General features: G+C 39.3%; 1 protein-coding gene and 1 pseudogene across 1 annotated transcript in view; one reads left to right on the plus strand and one right to left on the minus strand.

Moving 5' to 3' along the window:
* Positions 1-681: 681 nt before the first annotated feature.
* The window catches only part of MIB1 (MIB E3 ubiquitin protein ligase 1), a 130,738-nt gene continuing 104,215 nt past the window's right edge, over positions 682-27,204 (minus strand). Inside the window, exons 18-21 of the mRNA XM_049769999.1 lie at positions 24,359-24,437; positions 16,970-17,083; positions 8,813-8,913; positions 682-1,269 (exon numbers count right to left, since the gene is read on the minus strand). Coding sequence (XP_049625956.1) covers positions 1,129-1,269; positions 8,813-8,913; positions 16,970-17,083; positions 24,359-24,437 — 435 coding nt within the window. The 3' untranslated portion in view covers positions 682-1,128. The remainder of the gene's footprint in view (positions 1,270-8,812; positions 8,914-16,969; positions 17,084-24,358; positions 24,438-27,204) is intronic.
* On the plus strand, positions 11,048-11,417 carry LOC126003906 (microtubule-associated proteins 1A/1B light chain 3B-like; annotated as a pseudogene).

The raw sequence follows: 27,204 nt of genomic DNA on the forward strand, positions 1-27,204 counted from the left end.
CTAGCAGCAATAAAACCAAAAAGTGTATGTGTATATTCATCATAGACATAGTTAAGATTACTAAAGGAAAAAATTATTAGAAACTCAAGACATTTGAATAAAAAAAATTTACAGGTAAACATAGTTTATAAATATTCTGGTTATTTCTAATGTATTTATTACTAGGCTATTTTTCATGTCTTGAATGTTTTTAGGTATAAAGATGAATCATTAATATCTGAGCAAGAATGGAAGGAAGTAAGGCATATGATGAAGGTGGGACTCAGTAACACTGTTAGGCTGTTCTGAATAATCCTTTTCAGGACATGAAAAAACTTAAATAAAGATCAGAGGCAATATAATTTGATTGGCCAAATCAAGCTAAAATAAGTAACCATTTGAGAAATTCAGGTATGTTTACCCACATTTTTTAAAATTAAAGAAAAAGATATAAAAATTAACCGAACAATGCAATAGCTAATGACCAGTTAATAAGTACTCTACTATGAATTTATGTTTCATGCCTATCAATCATTTTAAATTGGGAATTTGTTTTAACTTAAACTACTTTTTTAATCTAGAAAATAAACTAAATAAAAAGTCATTATTCTCTAAGTCAGTGCTTTCATTTATTCTAAAATTTCAGAAAACAATCATTTGGATGTTTAACATTTAATGTTCTAAAGAGAATCCTCTCCAATATTCCATTAGCTATGTAGAACTTTTATTCTAATTGTATCATTTAATATGTAACATAATGACTTGACTTGCCTCTTTCATTTGATGCAATATTCTTCACTCACTGTGTAAAATCATGATAAACTGAAAAATAGCTAACTGAAGTATATATTCTTTGAGAGCTACAAAATTACAAACTATATATAAATACAATTATAAACAAAACAGGAGATCCTTAAAGGTTTGCTGCCTTAGAAGCCAAAAGTAAATGAATTACACAAATTTGATGTATCAAAGAAAAAATATGGCTTCAAAATACTGATTTATGAAGGTATTTTGCTGTTGTTCTGATATATTTATAGTCTAAAATAAACTAATACTAATAATTCATTAGGCCCTCCAACAAACTTAAAAGCTTACAAAGAGTTCTTTACTAAATTTTAACTAACAGAATACAAATTAGTTTCCTAGTTAATATAAAAGAATTCTTCTTTCAATAGCCTTGCGACAAATAGGACATTCACTCATTCGGTCTCCACAGAGCTGACATGTTCCATGGCCACAGAGGAAAATCATGTTCTTCAGACGATCCAAACAAACAGGGCACATTGTCTGTAATGTGAGATAGTAAAGAAATAAATGTTAAAACATCTTATACTCAAAAATGATATGATAATTATGTAATATCATTCATTTACACTGTTTTAAGCAATATTTTATAGTTTTATTTTAAACGGGTAAAATGTCATCTCTATTAAACAGAAACATTGAGGGTCTAGAAAAATAGTACAGAGGGTACCCTGCACATGGTCAACCTGGGTTCAATCTCCAGTAAATCATCTGATACCACAAGCACCACCAGCAGTGACCCCCACAATGCAGAACCAGGACTAAGCCATGAATATTGCCAGTATAAACCCAAAAACCAACAAAATAATATAAAATAAAAAACATCAGTTGTTCTGTCAGCATAGAATAAAAGGTACTGTATAAAATAACAGGGTCAGGGGCCAGAGAGATAGCATGGAGGTAAGGCATTTTGCCTTGCATGCATAAGGCCGGCGGTTCGAATCCCGGCATCCCATATGGTCCCCTGAGCCTGCCAGGAGCGATTTCTGAGCATAGAGCCAGGAGTAACCCCTGAGCACTGCCAGGTGTGACTCAAAAACAAACAAACAAACAAAATAACAGGGCTGGAAAAATAGTGCACTAGGTACAGAGCTTATCTTGCATGTAGCCAAGTATCTCATATGGTCCCCTAAGGCCCACCAACAATGATGCCTGAGCACAGTCAGAAACAGTCCCTGAAACACCAGCTGGTTTGGACCAGTGAAGAAAAAGGAGGAGAGAGAGGCATGGGGAGGGGAGGGGAGGAAGAGAAGAAGAAAGGCATTATATAAAACAGAAGATGAAGTCACCAAAATTTAGGGAATGGATAAAAATAGCCATAAAATACCTATTTAATCCGATTAGAAGGCCCCAATTATAGGTACTTGGTATTCTTATATGAAAAGAACACAGTATATGAGGCCTATTGAAAAGAGAAGGGTAATATAGAGCTGATAGCAAGGATCCTGACACTTTTGAAGCTATGATACAATTTTAGTTATTATCTAATGTAGATTACCACTCTTAACTTTTTGTCTTTTTAATAAGACAACCTTTCCTGTTCAGGGGCTACTCCTGGATGCATGCTGATTGAGTTTTGGGCCTATTCCAAACAACAATCCTACCACCAGTATCAATTTACCTCCACCACTACTAAGTTACATACTAATAAATGTATTTAGACATAATGAATTTAGGTATATTAGATATACTTCTGTTTTACTAAAGTGTTCTCACTCCAAGATATAAATTCATTGCCCTAAAACATCATGTGAAAAGCTAGGTATCAACTTTGACAATTCCTAAAATAACAGTACAGAGATTACACACAATTGGCTTGCACAAAGCCTGATCCTGGTTCAATCCCCTGAAACCCAGATATGGTCCCCTGAGCACTACCAGGGAATCACACCTGAGCTCAGAGCTAGAAATAGCCATGTGATTCCCTCTCAAATTAATAGTTAATCCCACCTTTACCCAGTAAATTTTTATATTTAAATAAAGGTTTAAGAATTAAACCTCGAGAAGATCCCACATGCCAGGATTCCTGCTCCTCTCCTACGGGTATGGCTGGGAATCTGGGCAGACAGCTGGCCAATGGCCTCCTGGGCTGACCACTTAGTCCAGGAGACCGAGATCCCCCCATGGCAGACTGGTCTTCAGGGCCAGGTCTGGCAACTGGGCTCTGGGGGAGGGGGAGGAAGGAAACACCTTCTGTATTCATACTGGACCCCCTGCAGCGGTGTCTTTTCTTACTAATACTTATTTTCATAACCACGCGGGCGGCATTTTGTGACAAATATACTTTTTAAGTTTTATCTAAAAATGTTCTTTATTCTAGACGGTTCCTAGGAAAGGAAACCGAATGCCAAAGATTTGGATGATAACACTCAAATAGATTTTTAAAGTCAGTCTTTATGTGGACATGACTTTCCATACTGACTCCAAGCCAAAATCACAAACAATTCATATATATATATATATATATATATATATATATATTGTATATAGCCCGTCATGTATTGCCTCTCCCCTACCCCCGTGTCTCTTCTATCCCCTCATCTCCCAATCCCCTAATTTAACCCTCTTTACCCCTCAGTTCCTAACTCGGTAGGCACCAAGATTGACCTCCTGCCCCAACAGACCACCTTCCAGCTCCTCAGTGAAAGACACTCTCTGTGTCCCCGTTCTCATGCCTCGGCAAAGAACTACAACCAGCACACCTGCTGACCCATGCTTGATGGCCCCTCTCACCCCCACCAAATCGTGGACTGTTGCACGATACAGGAATCAGCCTCAGCAAAACCCCCAGCTCAAAGACACTATATGGTTTCGTAATGCAGCAAAGCATCTCTCAAACTCAATTCCAAGGCCTGTGAATCGAAAAGTACCTTGGCTTTTACTCCCTGCAAGAATATATCAAAAGACCTAACTAGGGGTCTTATATTGCCTATGGAAGCTCAATACCTGTATAAAAATACATCTTAAGATGTGTATTCCTAAATATACAGGTAGCTTCCTCCACCACTTGTTTTATTCGAATACTTTTTCTTTTTAACTCAGTTTTATTTATTTGTTCTATTTTAATATATACATTTTTTTCTCTATCCTTACCATTTTTTGTGCTGCTGGGTACAAAAAGTTTTGACTGGGATAAAAGCTCAGAACAAAACCAGACAACAGAGACTGTGTGTGCAGCCTGCCATCTTTACCCAGAATAGTACCATCAACACAGTATGACACCATACGTTTTTGTATGGGCACAGTAAAAAAAGGGGGACACCATAGACACAGAAACAAGATCTTATCTTCTAGGGATAAGAACTCACTTTTTATAGCAGAAGGGTGCCTCCCATCCTGAATATGTGTCATGTGGATACAATGTAGTCCCCAGGAGATTGGACAGTGTTAGTCCAATCCCAAAACCCAGATCCCCGACGTAGAAATGATACAGCTCCGAGCAACACCACCAGGAACTAAGCTCCATTGGGAGATATATAACACTGCTCTGGCACCAACTTGTGCCAGTTTTGATATGACAACGAGGAAAGGAAAACTTGACCTAAGACCCAGGCTGTCCTATCACATCACCTAACACTAAATGGAAATCAGAAGAAATATTGTCCTTTGAACTGTGAAAAATAAGAGCCCTAACAACAGAAAACTGACTTTGACAACCATGACTGAACAGAACCTACCTTGGGACTAATAAGGAAAACTCTATCCTAGGCTGTAGCCCAGGACACATAAAAAACAACAACAGGGCCCGGAGAGATAGCACAGCGGTGTTTGCCTTGCAAGCAGCCGATCCAGGACCAAAGGTGGTTGGTTCGAACCCCGGTGTCCCATATGGTCCCCCGTGCCTGCCAGGAGCTATTTCTGAGCAGACAGCCAGAAGTAACCCCTGAGCACCGCCGAGTGTGACCCAAAAACCAAAAAAAAACAAAAACAACAACAACAAGATGTCTTATTGCAGAGGTCCAACTTGGACAACAGAGACTGAGCAGAACCTTTGGATCCATAATATCCTAGGATTCGGCTTAGGGATTGAACAAAAACAGGGAGCAAGTGTTACAGAAGACTGAACACAACAACAACGATGGATAGGAACCTCGCAGTGGTCCTCAAACTATGGCCCGTGGGCCACATATTGTATTTGTATCTGTTTTGTTTCTTCATTGTAAAATAAGATATATGCAGTGTGCATAAGAATTCGTTCATAAGTGTTGTTTTTACTATAGCCAGACCCTCCAATGGTCTGAGGGACAGACAGTGAACTGGCCCCCTGTTTAAAAAGTTTGAGGACCCCTGCTAGAGACTCTATCCTAGAATCTGACCTATAACCCGTGCAAATACCAAGATCGCTAGCTACAGTGGCTTGATTTTCTCATACAACTGAGAGGAAACTTTCCTGGCATCACAAAAAAAAAGCCTTTGGGATGGAGTAATGAGTATATACAGAGCCAGAGGTTGATCCCATGATGGTATGCTTCAAGGATGGAGAAACCCTGAATCTCTTAGGCCACAGGAATTCCCTTTCTTCACCAATGCTTACTGTGCCTATGCAAAACAAACAAACAAAAAAAAGTGGGGGAATGCCAAACCCTGCCACTCCAGTACCTGTACTTTTTCTTGTTTTGATTTGTTATTTTTGACTTTTTTTCCTTCTCCTTTTTCTTCCACTTTTCTCATTCTTTTTCACTTTTGTGGTTATTATTTAGAGATTTATTTTTATTTGCCAGGTCCATTTTTTCTTTTTTTCTTCCATTTTTCTTCTCTCTTCTCTTCTCTCTTCTCCCCTCCCCTCCCCTCCCCTCCCCTTCCCTTCCCTCCCCTCCCTCCCTCCCTCCCCTCCTCTCTCTCTCTCTCTCTCTCTCTCTCTCTCTCTCTCTCTCTCTCTCTCTCCTTGCCAGGTCCATTTTTTCTTTTTTTTCTTCCACTTTTCTTCTCTCTCTCTCTCTCTCTCTCTCTCTCTCTCTCTCTCTCTCTCTCTCTCTCTCTCTCTCTCTCTCTCTCTCTCTCTCTCTCTCTCTCTCTCTCTCTCTCTCTCTCTCTCCTTTTTCTTTTTTTGGTAGTTGTCACCAAATTTTTTTCTCCCTTTTTTTTATCCTTTTTATCTCCAATGACGGTGGAATGGATGCTCAATCTACAACAAGATGTAAAGTGGAGACCAGTTGCACTAGCATTCTGGGGGGTAAAGGAGGGAGATATGGGATGCATACTGGGAACAGAGGCAGAGGGAGGACAGCACTGGTGGTGGGAATGTCCCTCATTCATTGTCACTATGTACTATAAATGATGCAGTGAAAGATTTGTAATGCCCTTTGGTCACAATAAAAATTAAAAAAAAAAAATTAAACCTCTTTTCAATTGACTTTCAGTCATTGAAACAGCCTGCTATCCATTACATTCTAAAGAATTCTAAGTTAATTTTTACTTCCATAAGTAAACATCTATATGCACCAAGCAAGTTGTATGTAAAATTAATCTTTGTTTTAAATTTAAGAGATTTTTGGAAGAGCTAAATTGTTCAGCCTGTGCCAGACCCAAGTTCAAACTCCAATGTTTATAGAGCCCGAAACATCTCAGGATGTAATGAATGTGATCCTGGAGGCCACAGGTCTACTCCTGTGGTTCTGGTTGTTCCTGGTATCACAGGCCCAAGCAGCTCTACATCTTCAGGTCCTAGAAAATTATTTTTAGACCTTAGAATTTAATGGCAGGTGCATTTAGCAGTCTCTGCATTGTGTAAACCTCAGCTCTCCTTAGTACTGATATAAAGGCCTCTCCAAACAAGCCTGGGAAATACCCAGTAGTGTTCAGGATTATACATGGGGGTTGCTGAGGTACTGTAAGTGGTGCTGAGACTTATAGAAGGCAAGTGCCTTAACCCTGTATACTATCCCTATATATATTTATATATATATGTATATATATATATATATATATATATTAGCAAAATAGTTTTTCAGATGCTTTCTGGATTTTTTTTGAAGGGGGCCTAGGGAATTGGTGACCTTGAAAAGGTATTGTGAGAAATTACATTCTTACAAAAAGAGATTGTTATAACAGTTTAAACATTTTAGTGGTAAGATATGGTAATGATAGTTGGTTAAGAAAGACCCTACAGGGACAGAATAAGTACAGCAGGTAGGATGTTTGCCTTGCATACAGCTGACCCTGGTTCAATCTTTGGCACACATATAGTCTCTCCTGAGCATCACCAGGCGAAATTCCTGAAAGAAGAGCCAGGAATAACCCCCTAGGGGTTGGGGGAGGGTGTAGGCCAGAGGGAAACTGGGACATTGGTGGCAAGAATTGAACAATGGTGAAGGGAGGGTGCTGAAACAATGTATGACTGAAACTTGCCCATCAACTACTCTTTTTAAACTGTATGTCTCATGGTGATTCAATTAAAAAATAATGCTCTCAAAAGTCAGTTTAGTTTTTCTGTAAGAATCTATGTGGTCAGGCCCGGAGAGATAGCACAGCGGTGTTTGCCTTGCAAGCAGCCGATCCAGGACCAAAGGTGGTTGGTTTGAATCCCGGTGTCCCATATGGTCCCCCGTGCCTGCCAGGAGCTATTTCTGAGCAGACAGCCAGGAGTAACCCCTGAGCACTGCCGGGTGTGACCCAAAAACCAAAAAAAAAAAAAAAGAATCTATGTGGTAAAGAACTGGGTAGAGATATTGAGTATCATGCAGCCAACCACTGCTGAGGAATAATTCCTGAGTGCAGAGCCAGGAGTAAACGCTTAGCATAACTAGGAGTATAAACCCCACCAAAAAAATTAGGGATCTGGGAGAGAGCTCAAAGGCTGTAGTACATGGTCTGAAGTTCAAGTTGCCACACATCATGACCACTTTAGTAGCCAAGAGTGTGGCCCTAGAGGCTCCTAGCAGCACCAAACCCTAGTAATATTCTATCAGCAACGTTTTGTCAGATTGTCCTCCCAGACACCAAGAATTTGTCTGAAAAACATCCTGCCAAATATATTCATTATCTAATTTGAAACATGAAATATGATACTTTCTTCTGAAGTTTCTCTAGGATAACCAAAGCTTTCCTATAATCCATCACAAATGGACCAAACCCATGCAATAGATCTAGATAGATCTAAGGGCCTGGAGCAATAGTACAGCCAGAAGTATACTTGCTTTCCACCGAGCTGATCTAACTCAGTCAATCCACAATATCCCAAACAATACCCTGAGCATACTAGGTGTAATTCCTGAATACAGATCCAGGAATAACCCTTGAGCACTGTTGGCTGTGGGTACTCCCACCCCCAGACAATACTGGCCTAGAAAACCTCTACCTTTGACTTTTAACACTAAGAATATGATCGTTTACAAGTTTATATAGTCAAATAAAATCCTGTTTGGTTTTACTAGATAATGACAAAGTGTTTTTACTTTTATTTCCATCAGTACTATGCATAAGTGGGGCTTGGGGTACCCAGTTTTGGGCAGTGTACTTTTCAGTGCCAGAAATCAAACCCACACTTCCTGCAAGAAAAGCAACACCCTCTAGCCTGCTATGCATGGTACCTATCTAGTCCAGTAATTCTTAATAGAGTTTCCTCTCAATTAGTAATATGGTCAATCATTTTATCACTTATGTGCAGTTATCATTATTATTCTGCTAAGTGCCTTATTAAATTTTCTAAACAAATACCATCCAGGGGCTGGAGCAGTGGTGCAAGGGGTAAGGCATCTGCCTTGCCTGCACTAGCCAAAGATGGACCGTGGTTCAACCCCCGCCACCCCCACCCCCGCATCCCACATGGTCCCCCGAGCCAGGAGTGATTTCTGAGCATATAGCCAGGAATAACCCCTGAGCGTAACCAGGTGTGGCTCAAAAACAAAAACAACAACAACCACCAAAAAAAAAAAAAGAAAGAAAAGAAATAACATCCACTACAGATATCCAAAAACCACAACCCAATAATATCAATTATATTTAATACAAAAAATACTAGCTTTGTAGAAAAATAGATGTGCCACTTATGGCTTTACCATGCCTTACCATGTAGAAATCCTATTACCTGTTCTTTAATGTCCTGTAACTGTTGCTGCAACTTCTGCACATCTGCATTGACATTGGTATTGTCCTTGTCCTTCTGTAATACTGGAATATTTCCACTTGCTATAATATAAATTTAAAATATTTAATATTTCTAACAGTTATTTCTAAATTTACACATTTATTAAAAACACAAAAACAGTTAAAATCTCTTTAAATTTTTTTAAACTCAAAAACAGTAGAAACATTCATGTTATAGTCCTTCATTTATAATCTTCAAAAGTAAAGACTTTGCACATTAATTTATATTTTTAATCTATTCACTATGTGGAGATACTCTATATATTCTCTCTATATATATCTTCCAAGGCTCTAACTTCACAAATGCATTTATAGCTTGATTTTTCTGTAATATTTTATATACAACCAAGAAGAAGGTATGCAGCAGTTTTTAGTCAAAATTGGCAGCAATAATTTCAAATCTTATAGATGATATTTATGTTAATAAGAACAGAAACCTAGTCACTTTACATTCTATCCAACTCTTCTAGTTATTGATCACAGAAGAGAAATTCCATGAAAGGAAGACCTATGGTCTGTAAAATGGAAGGAAGATATTTACTTTTTTTCTACTCTAGATTCTTGTTACTTTATTGAGTTATCCGTCCCTGAAATTGTTGTTTGTGACACAATTTTTATTGTGAAAAAAGCATGAAACAGAAGCAATACATACATATTCATCATCTGTTCACAAAACAAAGGAAATCAAATAACCATTCAGCTAATATCTAAAGATAAAACAATATTTTGGGCTTCCTGATCCCCTGCATGAGGCTGCTAAAAAAGACCCCAGTGAATTTAATCCCATCAAGGTTCACCAGCCAAGTAGGCGATCCAGCCCACAAGGTGGTTGGTAGCAGACTCCTGCCTGGTGCTTCTAAAAGGCCTCTGCATTCCTCCATTCTTAGCTTCCTGATCCCTGTGTGAGGCTGCTAAGGAAGACCCCAGAGAACTTAATCCCATCAAGGTTCACCAGCCAGAAAATGGAGAAGGGAGGAGCTCCGCTTCGCTAAGCAGCAGCCTGCATCTCCTAGCCCATGAACCCCACCACAAAATGCAGTAAAAGCCACACTACAAGCATGTCAATGGGGGAACAATGCAGGACAACAGCTTGCAGAGAATGAAGATGGCAGCTCTGATGACCCAGAAAGTACCAACAACATAGTTAGCCTCTCAGACGAGGAGTTTAGAGTAATAATATGGAGAATGCTCATAGAACTCAAAGAAAGAATATACCAAGCTGAACAGAATATGAAGATAGAAATCATAAAATTCCAAAGTGAAATAACAGGACTGAAAAACTCAGTAGATGAAATTAAAAACTCAATGGAAAGCCTCTCCAACAAAGGTAACAGCAGCTAAGGACAGAATCAGCAAGCTGGAAGATGAGATGCAGAGCAACTCCATACAGCAGAAGAAACTGGAAAAGAATCTTAAAGCAAATGATCAAACAATGGAAAAAATACTCAAAGAATGTGAAAAGATGAAAATAGAAGTCCTTGACAAGTTCAACAGAATCATTGGAGTCCCAGAGATCCAGGAAAAAATCCCCAGTAGAATCAATAGTCAAGGACATCATTTACAGAGAAACTCCCAGAGCTAAAGAAGGCATGCAACCAAATCCTGAATTCCCGAAGAATATGAGCTAAAAGGGACCCAAAGAAAAGCACCCAAGACACATCCTAGTCACAATGACGAATCCAACAGATAGAGATAGAATACTGAAAGCAGCAAGATCAAAAAGGGAAATTACATTCAAAGGAGCATCCTTAAAATTTACAGCAGACCTGTCACAAGAAACCCTCCAGGCTAGAAGTCATTGGTGGGATATAGTGACAAAATTCAACAAAATTAATGCTTCACCTGTATACTGCACCCAGCCATACTCACTTTCAGGTTTGAAGGAAGTATATATATAGCTTCACGAATAAACAGCAGCTCAGAAACTTTAAGACTCAAAGCCAGCCTTAAAAGAAAATCTGAAAGGTCTTCCTTAAGACAAGACAGACCAACAGATACAACAAACTTCTACACAAAGATAACATCAAATTTCATGACAATAATCTCTCTCAACATCAATGGACTAAAAGCACCAGATAAGAGACAAAGAGTGGCAAAATGGATCAAAAAACTGAGTCCAACATTCTGCTGCCTACAAGAAACACATCTAAATAGTCAGAACATTGGGAGCCGCTGAATGTTGGCACCACAGCATCTGCCTAGCTGTGCGATACCATCAGACAAAAGCTTCAAGCAGCACCAAAGTTTCGAACAAATGATGGAGAATGTTCGGCTCATCCAAGAACAGCACCCCACCAAGATCCCAGTCATTATAGAGCAGTACAAAGGTGAGAAGCAGCTTCTAGTGCTGGATAAATCCATGTTCCTCATCTCTGACCATGTGAACAAGTGAGCTCATTAAGATCATCAGATGGTGCTTACAGCTCAATGCCAACCAGGCCTTCTGACTCATCTCCGAGGTATATGAAAGTGAGAAGGATGACAATGGCTTCTTGTACATGGTGTACACATCCCAGAAGACATTCGGGATGGAGTCATTTGTGTGAGGAGGGGAACTCATTTGGACCCTCAGGCTAAGATGGGACATCCCCTGCCACAGATGGGCCAGCTACAGCATTTCCACATGGAGTTTGAGAAGTTGTCTCTGAACTCCATATGAGCAAATCATGCTTCTGAAAACTTATTATTCAACCTGGGCTGTCTTGTTTTCAAATTTAAAAGTTTAAAAATAAAGTACTTTGCATTTCAGTTGTCAGTAAAAAAAAAAGTCAGAACATACTCAAAATGAAAGGCTGGAGGAAAATCATCCAAGCAAATAACTCCCTTAAAAAAGGTGGAATGATCATATCAATATCAGAAGACACAAACTTCAGACTTAGAAAAGTTATAAAGGACAAAGATGGTCATTTCATACCATATCAAAGGATATATACAGCAGGAAGAAATCACTCTCCTAAACATATATGCACCAAGTGAGAGGCCAGCAAAATATTTACTACAATTGTTGACAAATCTGAAAGAAGATATCAATAGCTATACAATAATAGTAGGAGACCTCAACACTGCCCTGTCACCCCTTGATAAGTCAGCCAGGCTGAAATTCAATAAGAATATCCTAGCTCTGAAAAGAAACATCGAAGAAAGTGAACTAGTAGATATACATAGGGCACTCCATCCCCAGAAACCTGGATATACATTCTTCTCCAATGCACATGGTCATTCTCCAGGATAGACCCCATGCTGGCTCATAAAACATATTTCCATAAAATCAAGAGAATAGATATTGTACAGACTACCATCTCAGATGATAAGGCACTAAAATTAGAAGTGAACTACAAAGGGTTACAGAAGAAAAACTTTAACACCTGGAAATTAAACAGCACACTGCAGAACCACCAGAGGGTCAGAGATGAAATTAAAGAGGAAATCAAAACATTTCTGGAAACAAATGACAATGAAGACACAAACTATCAGAATTTAATGGGACACAGCAAAAGCTACTAAAAGGAAAATTATAAGCACAGGAGAGATGAAGTCATAAAATGTTCCCATACATGCATGCACATGGAAACTATTATGCTGAGTGAATTAAATCAGAGGGGGAGAGACTGAGACACAGAATAGTCTCGCTTATCTATGGGTTTTAAGAAACATAAAAGACATTATTGTGATAATGCCCAAAGATGAGGGCTGGAAAGACCAACTTACGACATGAAACTCACCTGAAAGAGGGTTCAGTGCAGTTAGAGAAATAATACACTAAAAACTACCATGACAATGTTAATGAATGAGAAGTAGAATGCCACAGGGGGTGTGGGAGGAGGGAAATTAGGGGCACTGGTGGTGGGAATGTTGCACTGGTGAAGAGGGGTGTTCTTTTAGTGACCGAAGCCCAACTACAATCATGTCTTTAATCACGGTGTTAAAATAAAGATATTATTAAAAAAATATCTGTATATAATGTGCTATTGAAAAGTGAAAGTAGGGGCCCGGAGAGATAGCACAGCGGCGTTTGCCTTGCAAGCAGCCGATCCAGGACCAAAGGTGGTTGGTTCGAATCCTGGTGTCCCATATGGTCCCCCGTGCCTGCCAGGAGCTATTTCTGAGCAGACAGCCAGGAGTAACCCCTGAGCACCGCTGGGTGTGACCCAAAAACTAAAAAAAAAAAAAAAAAAAAAAAAAAAAAAAAGAAAAGAAAAGAAAATTGAAAGTAGGGGCCGGAGAGATAGCATGGAGGTAAGGCTTTTGCCTTTCATGCAGAAGGCCATCGGTTCGAATCCCGGCGTCCCATATAGTCCCCCGTGCCTGCCAGGAGCAATTTCTGAGCATGGAGCCAGTAATAACCCGAGCACTGCGGGTGTGACCCAAAAACCACAAAAATAAAAAAAAGAAGGAAGAAAAGAAAGGAGGGAGGGAGGGAGGGAGGGAGGGAGGGAGGGAGGGAGGGGAGGGAGGGAGGGAGGGAGGGAGGGAGGGAGGGAGGGAGGGAGGGAGGGAGGGAGGGAGGGAGGGAGGAAGGAAGGAAGGAAGGAAGGAAGGAAGGAAGGAAGGAAGGAAGGAAGGAAGGAAGGAAGGAAGGAAGGAAGGAAGGAAGGAAGGAAGGAAGGAAGGAAGGAAGGAAGGAAGGAAGGAAGGAAAGTAAACAGTTTATTTTTCATATTTTATTTAGTATTGGCCTACAACTAAGTTTAGTTATTCTATGCTAAATAATTATTTCATAAAGTATATTCACTAGGTAATTTGCTACTTGAATAAATTAGGTTAGAATTTGTATAAACTGAAGAAATTATTTGTAATATAACATCTCCCAAGATACACTAAGTTTTATCTTAAGTAGACATCAGAGGCCAGAGAGATAGTACAGTGGGTGGGGTGTTTGCCTTGCACACGACCAATCCAGGTTCAATTCCAGGCATCCTGCGTCCCGTGAGCACTGTCAGGAGTAATCCCTGAGCATGGAGTCATGAATAATAATATGGGGCCATACCCTAAACACTGAGGGTATGGCCCCAAAACAAAGTACATGGCAATGTGATTCTTTATATCGATGTGGAGGTTTCTTAAAAAGGCCAGAGCTTTTCTATAATCATACCATAAACTAAATATAAATTAAAATTTCTGACAATTGAACAAAAGCACTGGAAAAGCCTACTTGTTCCTCTAAGATCAAATCATGTATCTTATCCTTTATACCAGGGGTCTTCAAACTACCACATGAGGCCCACAGAGGAGCCTGATCCAGCCCGCCAGCAGTGAGCGCTTTTTGGTTGCCAAGATACCTGCCAGCATATACACTCAGTGTCACAGTTTCTCAGAGATGATGTCAACTGCTTCCGCCCACGGCATGTTGTGTGCTGGGAGGGTGGGCGTGAGGGCGGTGTTGAGAGGGACACTGATGCACCCTTGAGCCTGGCGCTTGGCGTGCACGTTGCTGATGACATCACAGGAGGGCGCCAGACGCCGCATCACGGAGGAGTACCACTTGTGGGTGACTATATGATGTAAAAACGCGCCTGCTCCACCCCCAGACAACACCAATGTGGTGTCTGTGTGCTGTGCCTGCCTGTCAGTGAGGTTTTCCTCCACTCCCTCCACTGCCAAAGGTCAGTCAAAAGTGCCATAGAAATAAATTTTTGCCAGATGGGGGGTTCTGCCCGATTGGGCTGTGGGTGACTCATATGAAAATTTCCCTTTGAGGGTGGTGAGGCATTCAGTGCTGAAATCAAAGTTAGGGGGTGGCGGTGGTTGGGAGGTTAGGGGTTCGGTGCTGAATTGCCCATGTGGAAAATTAGGGGTTCGATGCTGAAACATTTTAAAGGGGTTACATTGAAAATTTTATATGCATTTTGCAATTCCTTTTCAGTGTTTACATGCTGATTTCGAACATGTCAATTTGGGCATTATATAGGGAGATATGACTGAACTATCAGGGACTGAGCTGGTCTGCTTAGAAAAGCCTGCAAGGGTTAAGTGTTCACATCAGGGACTAATGGGGTTCATACACTGTGTGTATATATACACACATATTTGTATTTCACTAATATCAGTTTGAAATTCCTAAGAAACTGATGTCAAGAAAAAGAAAAATTGATGGCGAGTGTAGGATATTCAAAGTGGACTTAAGATTACTTTTTTATGCAGTACAAAGAAAAAGCTGTGTGTCTGAATTGCCAGAATATAGTTGCTGTGTCCAAAGAATACAATTTGTGACAATTTTTGTGACGCCACTATCAAACTCAACATAAAGATAAATATGATTGATTGGTTGGAGAAGTGAGAAAAGATAAAATATTACAACTGAAACATACACTGACGACTCAGCAAAATACTTTTGTGAAGCAAGAGCAGTTAAATACTTCCTCACTGCAGGCAAGTTTTCAAGTTGCCAAGCTAATAGCGCGCAATGGCAAACCATTTGTGGAGGGAGAATTTGTTAAAGAATGCCTTATTTCTGTTGCCAAAGAGATGTGTCCAGAGAAGGCCGATTTATTTAGTACAGTGAGCCTTTCAGGAGTTACAATGACACGGATTGAAGAAATGGGAGAAAATTTGCTGCACCATTTGCAAAACTGCAAAGAAACTCTGCTATTTTTCCTTGACACTCGACGAAAGCAATGACGTTCGTGATTCTGCCCAACTTCTCATTTATATGCGTGGGACAAATGAGTGTTTTGAAGTCATAGAAGAGCTTGCTGCACTGCAAAGTATCAAAGGTACAACCACAGGAGTGAATATATTTGAAAAGGTTTGCCAAACTGTGAATGGTTTGGAGCTGGACTGGGTTAAACTAGTCAGTGTAACAACTGATCGTGCTCCTAGCATGGTAGGGTCTAAGAGAGGAGTAATTGCTCACATACACATGGACAAACATAACCATCCTCATCCAACTGCCATACACTGCCTCATCCACCAACAAGCGCTGTGTTGTAAATTACTGAAGTGGGACTCTGTTATGAAAATTGTGGTATCTTGTGTTAATTACATTAGAACTCATGCACTAAACCACAGACAATTTCAGGAATTTCTATCTGAGGTAAATGTTGCCCATGAAGATGTTCTGTACCACACAGAAGTCCGTTGGCTGAGTAGAGGGAGAGTTTTGAAACGTTTCTATGACTTACTTCCGCAGATTACAGCTTTTCTACTTTCAAAAAACCAAGAAGTTCCAGAGTTCAATGATGTAGAATGGAAATGGCACCTTGCCTTTCTGACAGATATAACAGAGCTACTCAACAGTTTCAATCTGCAACTTCAAGGCAAGGGGAAGCTCATCTGTAATATGGCATCGCATGTGAAAGCATTTGAAGTACAATTAGGCCTTCTCATCAAACAAGTACAGGAGGAAAACTTCAATCATCTCCCAACAACTCAAAACCTGTTAGCGGACAAACCATTGGTTATTCCCAAAGGAAACATGTCTGGCTTCACTAGAATTGTTGCAAAAGGAGTTTCAATTTAGATTCAAAGAGCTTCATCTCCGTGAACAGGACATACAGCTTTTTCGTAACCATTTTCTGTTGAGATTGAAAATGTCCTTACAATTTACCAAATGGAACTGGCTGAACTGCAGAATTGTGACTCTCTGAAAGACGCATTTAAGTCAAGTAACCTTTTGAATTCCTATGCATCTCTCCCCTTTGAGACATATCGAAATATCAGGAACCATGCACTCAAAATGGTAACCATCTTTGGTAGCACTTATGCCTGTGAACAGACTTTTTCAAGAATGAAACATCTGCAATCTCCAACCAGATCAAGATTAACTGATGCCCACTTGCATCACTTGTTATGGCTGGCAGTGACAAATATGGAATCGGACATTGACCATCTCATTAGCCAAAAGCTGGCCCACAGTTCCCATTGAAATACTGGTGCGTGATCTGTTTATTTATAAATGGTTTTCATTTTATTTATATAAGATATGTGCAGTGTGAGTAGGAATTAGTAGCTCATATAGTCCGGCCCTCCAGCTCTCTAAGGGACCGTAATCCGGCCCCCACTTTAAAAAATTTGAAGACCCCTGCTTTATACAGTGCCCTACTATAATAAGTAGAGATGTTCATGGAAATTCACTTACACAATTTTGAAAAACACTTACAGATATCATCACCAGCATCTTCTGAATTTTTTCCTCCACAACACATAATGAAAGGTACTCTTCGTTCAACTACTGCCCGGCACTGCACACACTTTTTCATCAGGCTAGCACAGTCTGAAAAAATAGCAGGAAGATTTCGTATGAAAATGTGAATAAGAAAGATATCATACTCTGTTCATACTTTTTTTTTTTTTTTTTTTGGTTTTTGGGTCACACACCGCAGCACTCAGGGGTTACTCCTGGCTCTATGCTCAGGAATCACTCCTGGCAGGCTCAGAGGACCATATGGGATGCCAGAATTCGAACCAATGACCTTCTGCTGAAAGTCTTACCTCCATGCTATCTCTCCGGCCCCCATACTCTGTTCATTTTTACAACTTAAATTTACCACCAAGATTAATCAAGTTACACCAACATACAATTTTACTTTTTTAATGGATCAGTGAGTAAATTATAAAAATTTTATTTTAATGTACTATGTAATACCTGTGTATCAGCAGAATGTTCTCCCATTCCAAAAAACAAATCTCTAGACATAATTGTAAATTACAGGGTTGTTATATGTGGGGGGGGTTTTTTGGTTTTTTGGGGGGGGGGTTTTCGGGCCACACCCATTTGATGCTCAGGGGTTACTCCTGGCTAAGTGCTCAGAAATTGCCCCTGGCTTTGGGGGGACCATATGGGACGCTGGGGGATCCGCAGTCATTCCTTGGCTAGCGCTTGCAAGGCAGACACCTTACCTCTAGCACCACCTCGCCAGCCCCGAATTTTTTTCTTTTTTAATTGGGGGGATATGGTTTTGGAACATACTCAGAAGTGTTCGGGGTTTACTTATTTCCTGGCTCTGTACTAAGGGATTACTACAGGCAGTGCTCAGCTGCATAAAAGATTTGCCATATAAGGAAAGCACTCACCCCATTATACTATTTTTCCATGCCCCATAAGTTGTAGAATTTTAATGTCTAGTACCAAAAACTGCTAATTACTTTAACACAGAATACCTCAACTTCTTTTCATTAGCCTCTATTATAAAATTAAACTTCAAACTTCAACAACCAAATTTTAAAACCATGCTGTTCAGGTAGTAGATGGGGGACTGGAGAGTAGGAGGGGTCCTGGGAACAAACCCTGATGGAGTAAAGATGACACTGTGGGATTGGTGCTAGAACATGTATTTAAAACCCAACTATAAATAACTTTGTAACTCATAGTGCTTAATCCAAATTTTTTTAAATTCATACTTATATCTTGCCCATATATAATAGAGAACAAGACTGATCTCAAACCAAGATCAATTGCCTCAAAACACACCATTAGGGCCCGAAGAGACAGCACAGCGGCATTTGCCTTGCAAGCAGCCGATCTAGGACCTAAGGTGGTTGGTTCGAATCCCGGTATCCCATATGGTCCCCCCCGTGCCTGCCAGGAGCTGTTTCTGAGCAGACAGCCAGGAGTAACTCCTGAGCACCGCCAGGTGTGGCCCAAAAACCAAAAACACCCAGCACCATTAATAATTACAATAATCTCAAAGACATATAACTGCTATGTTCCATTGTTACTTTTTTGGTTTTGGTTTTGTTTCTGAGCCATACCTGGCAGCACTCAGGGGTTACTCCTGGCTCAGTGCTCAGGAATTGTTTCTGGCAGGCTCGGGGAACAATATGGGATGCTAGTGATCAAACCCGGATCTATCCTGGGTGGGCATCATGCAATGCAAACACCCTACCGCTGTGAAATCATTCCAGCCCCTATTGTTGCATTATTTTTTTGTGTTCAAAAAAAAGAATATAAAACAAATTCAGGGGGCCGGGCGGTGGCGCTAGAGGTAAGGTGCCTGCCTTGCCTGCGCTAGCCTTGGACGGACCTTGGTTCGATCCCCCGGTGTCCCATATGGTCCCCCAAGCCAGGAGCGACTTCTGAGTGCATAGCCAGGAGTAACCCCTGAGCATCACCCGGTGTGGCCCAAAAACAAAAAAAAAAAACAAAAAAAAAAAAAACAAATTCAGTATTTCATTTAATGCTACTTCATTATAACAGCAAAGAGAAAAGATAAAAAAAAACCCAGTTGACAATGAACAGAACACCAAGGATTTATCACATGTCATTTTGCATAATAAAGCAGTTTCCAAGAATCTATGAAGGTCATAAGGTGAGGACTGTCATCTCTTCTTTCTTTAATCTGTCAAGGGGTTTTATAATCTTCAAATCTTTAATATTCTGTTTAGCACTAGTGAGCACTAAACTATTTTACTATATGATTCTGAAAGAAGAACATTTCCAACTAAATTTAATCTCTTCTAGCAGGGATAGTACAGATAAAAAAAAAAAACATTTAAAAAGAAAGAGGACTAGTATAGAATACAGATTTAATAGCTCTTAGCTCTTGTGAATATATATTTTACTCTTGATAAATTTTAAAGCGAGGATAATGTAAAAATTTTGAGGAAGTTCTGGGGAAATAATCACAATATGGCTGCAGAATCTGTGTTATCATCTACTAATTAAAACTAGCTTTTAAGTCACCCTGTCAACAAACTACAGCCTTCAGGCCAAATCCAACTAGGTACCAGTTTTGTATTAAGTCTTAATGAAAAACAGTTCCTTCCATTCATTTACATAATATCAGTAGCTGTTTCTGTACCACATTGCAGAGTTGAGAAGTTACTATAATATCAAAGGGCCCAAAAGCAAAATATATTATTTGACCCATTACGGCAAAAGTTTCCTATCTACTTATCTATAAAAACCTGAGACTTGGAACTTTTACTGGGACCACAAAGACTTTGGGGTTAGACAATTTAGTATGCCCAAAGCCTGCAGTTTGTCTTTATGGCAGGATGCTGCATGGGTAGGGTTTCCCTGTTTTTAGAACAAAAGCTTTTCCTTTCTATTTCCCCATCTTTTGCTGTGCCTATGCAAAAAAAAAAAAAAAGGCAGGGGCCGGGCAGTGATCCCCCAAGCCAGGAGCAACTTCTGAGCTCATAGCCAGGAGTAACCCCTGAGTATCAAACGGGTGTGGCCCAAAAACCAAAAAAAAAAAAAAAAAAGCCACACACATTTTTTAAAATTATTTTTCTTATCTTTTAAATAGAGGCTCCCACCTTTTTCATAGAACCTTGGGACTTAGATTACTTTGTTTTACCACATATTTCTGCATTTTTCTATAAAACTAAGAAGAAAGGAAAAAAGAAAGGCTGGGGGCTAGGGGCCAAGTGGTCTCAGGTGGCATTGGTAGAGAAAAATTAAGAACAGAACTAAATAGCCAAGCCAAAGCCAAAGACAATAGAAAAAAGAGACCTAAACTTTAACAATGTAAACATAAATGGGCCTGTTATACTGGCAGGCCAGGTGACAATGGGTGGTGATATAGGATGCACTCTGGGTTCATTGGTGAAGGGAGGTCTACACTGGTAGTGGGAATGGTCCTGATTCACTGTATGTCTGATATTCGACTATAGCTCACAATGGTTTCAATAAAATAAAATTAAAACAAATTAGGGCCGGAGAGATAGCATGAAGTAGGGTGTTTGCCTTGCATTCAGAAGGACAGTGGTTCGAATCCCCACATCCCATATGGTCCCCCAAACCTGCTAGGAGCAATTTCTGAGCATAGAGCCAGGAGTAACCCCTAAGCGCTGCTGGGTGTGACCCAAATACCAAAAATAAAACAAAACAAAAAAACTCTGAACCTTTTTACTTAAGAAAATTCTCTAGCCTACATAAAAAACTTAATGACACAGCTTATAAAATTAGAAAATGACCAACAAAAGGAACAAAAAATAGATAAGCAGAAGGAAATAACAAAACTTAGAACAAAAACCAATGAAGTGGAAATAAAAAAAAAATCCGAAAGATTAAGAAAAGCAAAAGTTAGTTTGTTGAAAAATAAACAAGATTGATAAACAATTAGCAAAACTTAAAGACACAGGGAAAAGGAAACTTAACCAGAATAGAAATGAAAAGGGGAGATCACTACAAATACTGCAGAGATTCAAAGGGTAATCGGAGACTACTTTGAGAAACTCTATGCCATGAAATATGAGAACCTGAAAGAAATGGATAAATTATTGGACTCTTATAATCTTCCACTGTTAAACCAGGATGATCTAGCATATCCAAACAGAACCATCATTACTGAGGAAATTAAAAGGGTAATCAAAAGTCTTCCCCAAAACAAAAGCCCAGATGGATTTACTAACAAATTCTTTCACATTTTTTCTTTTTTTTTTTTTGGTTTTTGGGTCACACCTGGCGGTGCTCAAGGGTTACTCCTGGCTCTATGATCAGAAATCGCTACTCACAGGCATGGGAGACCATATGGGATGCCGGGATTCAAACCATCATCCGTCCTGAATCAGCGCAGGCAAGGCAAATGTCCTACTGTTGTGCTATCTCGCCAGTTCTGTCTTTCAAACCTTTCTAGAGGAACTACTACCAATTCTTTTCAGGCTCTTTTATGAAATTGAAGAATCAGGAACACTCCCAAATAGTTATTATGAAGCTAACATCACCTGGATACCAAAACCAGACAGAGATGCTGCAACAACAACAAAAAAAAAAAAAACACAAAAAAAACTACAGACCAGTATCTCTGATGAAGATGAAAAGATCCTCAACAAAATCCTGGCAAATAGGATTCAACGCTTCATCAAGAAGGTCATACACAACGACCAAGAAGGTTCCATTCTAAGAACGCAAGGATGATTTAACATACATAAATCAATCAATATAATACACCGTATCAACAAAAAAAATTAAAACTGCATGATCATATCAACAGATGCAGAGAAAGCATTCAACACCCATCTTGATAAAAAAAAAAAAAAACACTCATCAAAATGGGAATAGAAAGAACTTTTCTCAATATACTCAAGGCCAATTACCACAAGCCAATGGCAAATATTATACTGAATGGAGAAAAACTAAAAACCTTTCCTCTAAAATCTGGTACAAGACAAGGTTGCCCTCTCTCACCACTCCTATTCAACATAGTACTGGAAGTTCTTGCCACAGTGATCAGGCAAGAAAAAGATATAAAGGGCATCCAGATAAGAAAGGAAGAAGTCAAGCACTCACTGTTTGCAAGAAATGCAAAATGAAGCAAGGAAAGCCTCTTCGACTAGTGGTATTGGGGAGCCAGAGCAATAGCACAGAGATAGGGTGTTTATCTTGCATGCGACTGCCCAGGATGGACCTTGGTTTAAACCTCCCCCCCACCCCGCCCACCCCGTATGATCCCCCAAGCCAGGAGTGAGTGCATAGCCAGGAGTAACCCCTGAGTGTCACAGGGTGTGCCACTACAAAAAAAAAAAAAAAAAAAAAAGAAAACTGTGGTGTTAGGACAACTGGTCAGCCATTTGTAAAAAGCCAACTCAGACCTCCATCTAAGAGTCAAATCCAATTGAATTAAAGACCTTGATATCTAACCCAAAACCATAAGAACAACATGAAGGTACAACACTCCATGACGTTAAGACTACAGGCATCTTCAAAGAGAAACAGCACTCTCCAAACAAGTGGGAAGAGGAGATAAACAGATGGGACTATTTTAAGCTGCGAAGCTTCTGCACCTCAAAGGAAAATAGTGTCTAGGATACAAATGCCACTCACAGAATGAGAGAAACTATTCACCCAATACTCATCAGACAAGGGGTTAATATTTAAGATATACAAGCTACTGACAGAACTTAACAAGATAAAAATGTCTAACCCCATCAAAAAAATTAAAAAAATGAAGACACTTCTCAAAGAAGTAAAAATGACCAAAAAAACGCATGAAAAAATGCTCCATATCACTTATCATCAGAAAGATGAAAATCAAAACAAGATGAGGTGCCATCTCAGCTGCAGAGACTGGCACACATCACAAAGAATAAGAATAATCAGTGCTGGCAGGGAAGAGACAGTGTGGAGAGAAAGGAACTCTCATTCACTGCTGGTGGGAATGCTATCTAGTCCAGCCTTTATGGAAAACTATATGGAGATTCTTCAAAACACTGTAAGTTGAGCTCCCATATGATCCAGCTCTACCACTCGTAGGGATATGCCCTAGGTACACAAAAACTCAATACAAAAAATCCTTCTTGTATTCATTGCAGCGCAATTTACAATCTGGAAACAACCAAGATGCCCTTCAACAGATGAATGGCTAAAGAAACTGTGGTACATATACACAATGGAGTATTATGCAGCCTTCAGAGAAATGAAGTCATGAAATTTTCCTATACAAGGATGCACAGGAAAACTAGTATGTTGAGTGAAATAAGTTAGAGGGAGAGAGATAGAAACAGAATAGTCTCACTAATCTATGCTATGGGTTTTAAGAAAAATAAAAGACATTATTGTAATAATGCCCAGAGATGAGGGCTGGAAAGATGGGTTCATGAGAGAAGCTCACCACAAAGAGGGATGAGTGCAGTTAGAGAAATAATGCACTAACAACTACTATGATAATGACATATTAATGAGTGAGAGACATAGAATGGCACTGGTGGTGGGAATGTTGCACTCATGAAGGAAGGTGTTCTTTTTTTTTTTTTTGGTTTTTGGTTTTTGGATTACACCCAGCAGCACTCAGGGTGTCTATCAGGGGTCTCAAACTCAATTTACCTGGGGACCACAGGAGGCAAAGTTGGGGGTGATACTTGAGTGCAAAGTCAGTAGTAAGCCTTGAACACTGGGAGGTGAGACCCAAATAACTAAAACAAAACAAAACAAAACAAAAACAGATTCCTCTAGGGCAGGGCCACAAAATGTTGTACGGAGGGCCGCAAACAGCCCGGGCCGTAAGTTTGAGACCCCTGCCAGAAATCAATCCTGGCAGGCTTGGGGGACCATTTGGAATGCCGGATTCAAACCACTGTCCTTCTGTATGCAAGGCAAACGCTTTACCTCCATGCTATCTCTCCAGCGTCAAAGATGTTCTTTTTATGACTAAAACCCAATTACAATCATGTTTGTAACCATAGTGCTTAAATATATTATTAAAAAAAAAGAAAAAGAAAAAGGGAAATTCTCTAAGTGCCCACTGACAGTTAACAGGCATATCAGTCTTTAGTAAACAGAAAGTTACTAGAGGCAGAACAGTACAATAAAAATTTTTATCATTTCTTTAACAAGAAAGCTGCTTAAAGAAAAGCATTGCTTTGCCATGAGCCCATTTTAAAAAAGATATAAAATAATTAAAATTTATAACTCTAATGAAAATCATAGAAATTCAAAGAGTAAAGGAAACTTACTGATATTATTAAACAGTACATGAACTTTAAAAGAAGAATATAAAAAGGAAAGGCTTTTAACAGAGTATGTTTAAAATATTTAATACCTCTTAAACTGTTATATTACCCTAACAAACAGTAAAATTAAGGAAGTTTTGTATTGGCTACTTACTCTCACAAGCACACATGTGTCCACAAGGCTGAAAAAGAACAGCTGCCTTCTTGTCAGAGCATACCACACATTCTTCAATCTAAAAAAAAAAATTAAAATGTTAGGCACAACTGTCAACATCTACAGATAAATCTAGTAACTTTAACAGTACCTTTGGTTTCTAAACATATTTCCTCTACAAGGAAAAACATGTCTGGCACAATAAATGTACACACATTTTAACACACATTTCTCTGACCTCTAGTCTCTGATTTTCATGCTTTTACTGCTTAACACTCTATTTCCACATTAATTTACCTATCTGTCCTTAAGAATGATAGAGAAATGTTCAATTTCTTCCAAGGTCAGTGAAATTGAATTTCAAGTTTTCTCCCCTCCAGAGTAAAATAAAAATTACTCTTGAGAAAAAGTATAAAAGGATAAATGGCTAAGACAGATCTCTAATATTAATAAAAAAAAATAGATTAGTCACACTACTAAAAGAGTGATAGTTTTCCATTTAACCAACTTTAGAAACTTAACCTACTATAAACTTTTTTCAGAACTTCAACAATACTAGTATTAGAGGCAGAATTCTTCTATCATCTATGAGCAATTTCTTCTTTTCATTTCTACTTTTTCTGACTTTTACTAAACTCTATTTACCACAAGATTTGGTTTCCATCACTTTCTATTATAACTATCTTTCAATTATTCTTCTCCCTTTTACCAGATATTTACAACTACTTTTATTTTATTATCAATTACAATTTCTGTCCAAATAATATGCTCATCACTGATCTCTAATTTCAACGACAACTGTTTTTCTCACCCTGTGTTTATAAGCTTTAATATAGTTATGGTAAGAACAGAAAGCAGTAAAACACTAAAGAACTACCTTGCTGACAAATTATCTAACAGTTAAGCTACAGCTTTATTTTCTTTCCTTTTTTAGTTTTTGAGTCACCCCCAGCAGCACTCAGGGATTACTCCTGGCTCTACACTCAGAAATAGCTCCTGGCAGGCTCGGGTGATCATATGGGATGTCAGGATTCAAACCACTGTCCCTCCTGGTTCGGATGCATGCAAGGCAAATGCCCTACCGCTGTGCTCTCTCTCCAGCTTTATTTTCTAATCTGAAAAAGAACAAGTCTTCATAGATGGAAGATAACTTCAGAGTAATTTAAAGAGGAAGTTAGATATTATGTGCATTTAAAATCAAAGCCCAGGGGCCAGAGAGATAGCATGAAGGTAAGGCATTTATTTGCCTTTCATGCAGAAGGACGGTGGTTAGAAGGCATCCTATAAGGTCCCCTGTGCCTGCCAGGGGCGATTTCTGAGCGTAGTGCCAGGAGTAACCCCTGAGCACTGCCAGGTGTGACCCAAAAAAAAGCAAAAAGCAAAAAAATAAAATAAATGCCCAAATTGACTGGCATATTGATAGGCTTTTCAAAATGATTTCTAAGACAATTGTCTTATTGTCCATGAAAAATTTAAAATAATCTAGCAAATTAATCTAATAATCATTTATCCATTCTTACCTATTTCCATATTAAAAGAAAAACCTTTGTAATCTAACCTTTTCATTTTCTTCTTATATTATTAAAAATTCATAGGTATAGAATTCCTAAGCATGTCTACAAAATTTTTATATAAAATATCAGAATTGTCTCTCAAAAATATGAACTCATGTATTCAGCTTCTAGCAAGCAGTATTAAGACAGTATTCATTCACCTAATCTGACAAGCATTGTCTGTCTTGTTCTGTTCATTGTTTCAGGCAGTGGTCCTCAAACTATGGCCCGTGGGCCACATATTGTATTTGTATCTGTTTTGTTTCTTCATTGCAAAATAAGATATATGTAGTGTGCATAAGAATTCGTTCATAAGTTTTGTTTTTACTATAGTCAGACCCTCCACTGGTCTGAGGAACAGTGAACTGGCCCCCTGTTTAAAAAGTTTGAGGACCCCTGGTTCAGGGATCAGTACTCCAAGCAGTTCTCAGAGGCTAATAGGGCTACTCCAAGGGAAGGAGGGTAAAGCAGAGTATGTAATTAAATCCCATACCACTAATACTTGGAAACCCGTTACAAATCCTGGCAAGCATTTAGAAAAATTAATTTAAGGGGAAATGCAGGGAGCCTCTTCTAAGCATTAAAATTTTGTTTCTTTAACTGCGAAAAGACGAAGCTTGCTTACCCTTTCTCCAAATGCTAGTTTATCTTCAATAAAGATGTTCAATATCCTTTAACCACTTGGGGTCACTATTTCTTTATAATCAAAAATCAGCAACTAATGACAAATCTGTTTGATGGTTATATTAGATGTTCTTTTTCTGCAATTCTGAAAAAATCCACGATTCATCTGGATGGTGGGAAGCAATGTATAAAAGCCAGGCAGGGGCCAATCTGGAGCAATAGCACAGCAGGTAGGGCATTTGCCTTGTACACAGCTGACCCAGGTTCAATCCCCAGCACCCCATATTAGGACCCCATGTCCGCCTGGAGTGATTTCTGAGCTCAGAGCAGGAGTAACCCCTGAGCATCACTGGGTTTGGACTCATAAATGTTAAGCATGCATTCTATCACTGACCTACTTTCCAATTCCCAAAATTTAAAATACTAAGAGAAATGGGATGGGAATGTCGTTCAAATAATAAAATGTGTGAAATCCTGGGCTTGATCCCTAGTACCATATGCTTTTCCTAGACAATCTCTACCCAAAGCACCTTATGGTCAGCCCTACAGCAAAAAACGACAACAACAACAAGCCAGGAGCGATTCCTGAGCGCACAGCTAGGAGTAGCCCCTGAGCAACACCAGGTGTGGCCCAAAAATCGGAAGAAAAATAAAAGTTAGTATGAGCAA

Source organism: Suncus etruscus, chromosome 3 (assembly GCF_024139225.1).
Source record: "Suncus etruscus isolate mSunEtr1 chromosome 3, mSunEtr1.pri.cur, whole genome shotgun sequence".
Lineage (NCBI taxonomy): Eukaryota > Metazoa > Chordata > Mammalia > Eulipotyphla > Soricidae > Suncus > Suncus etruscus.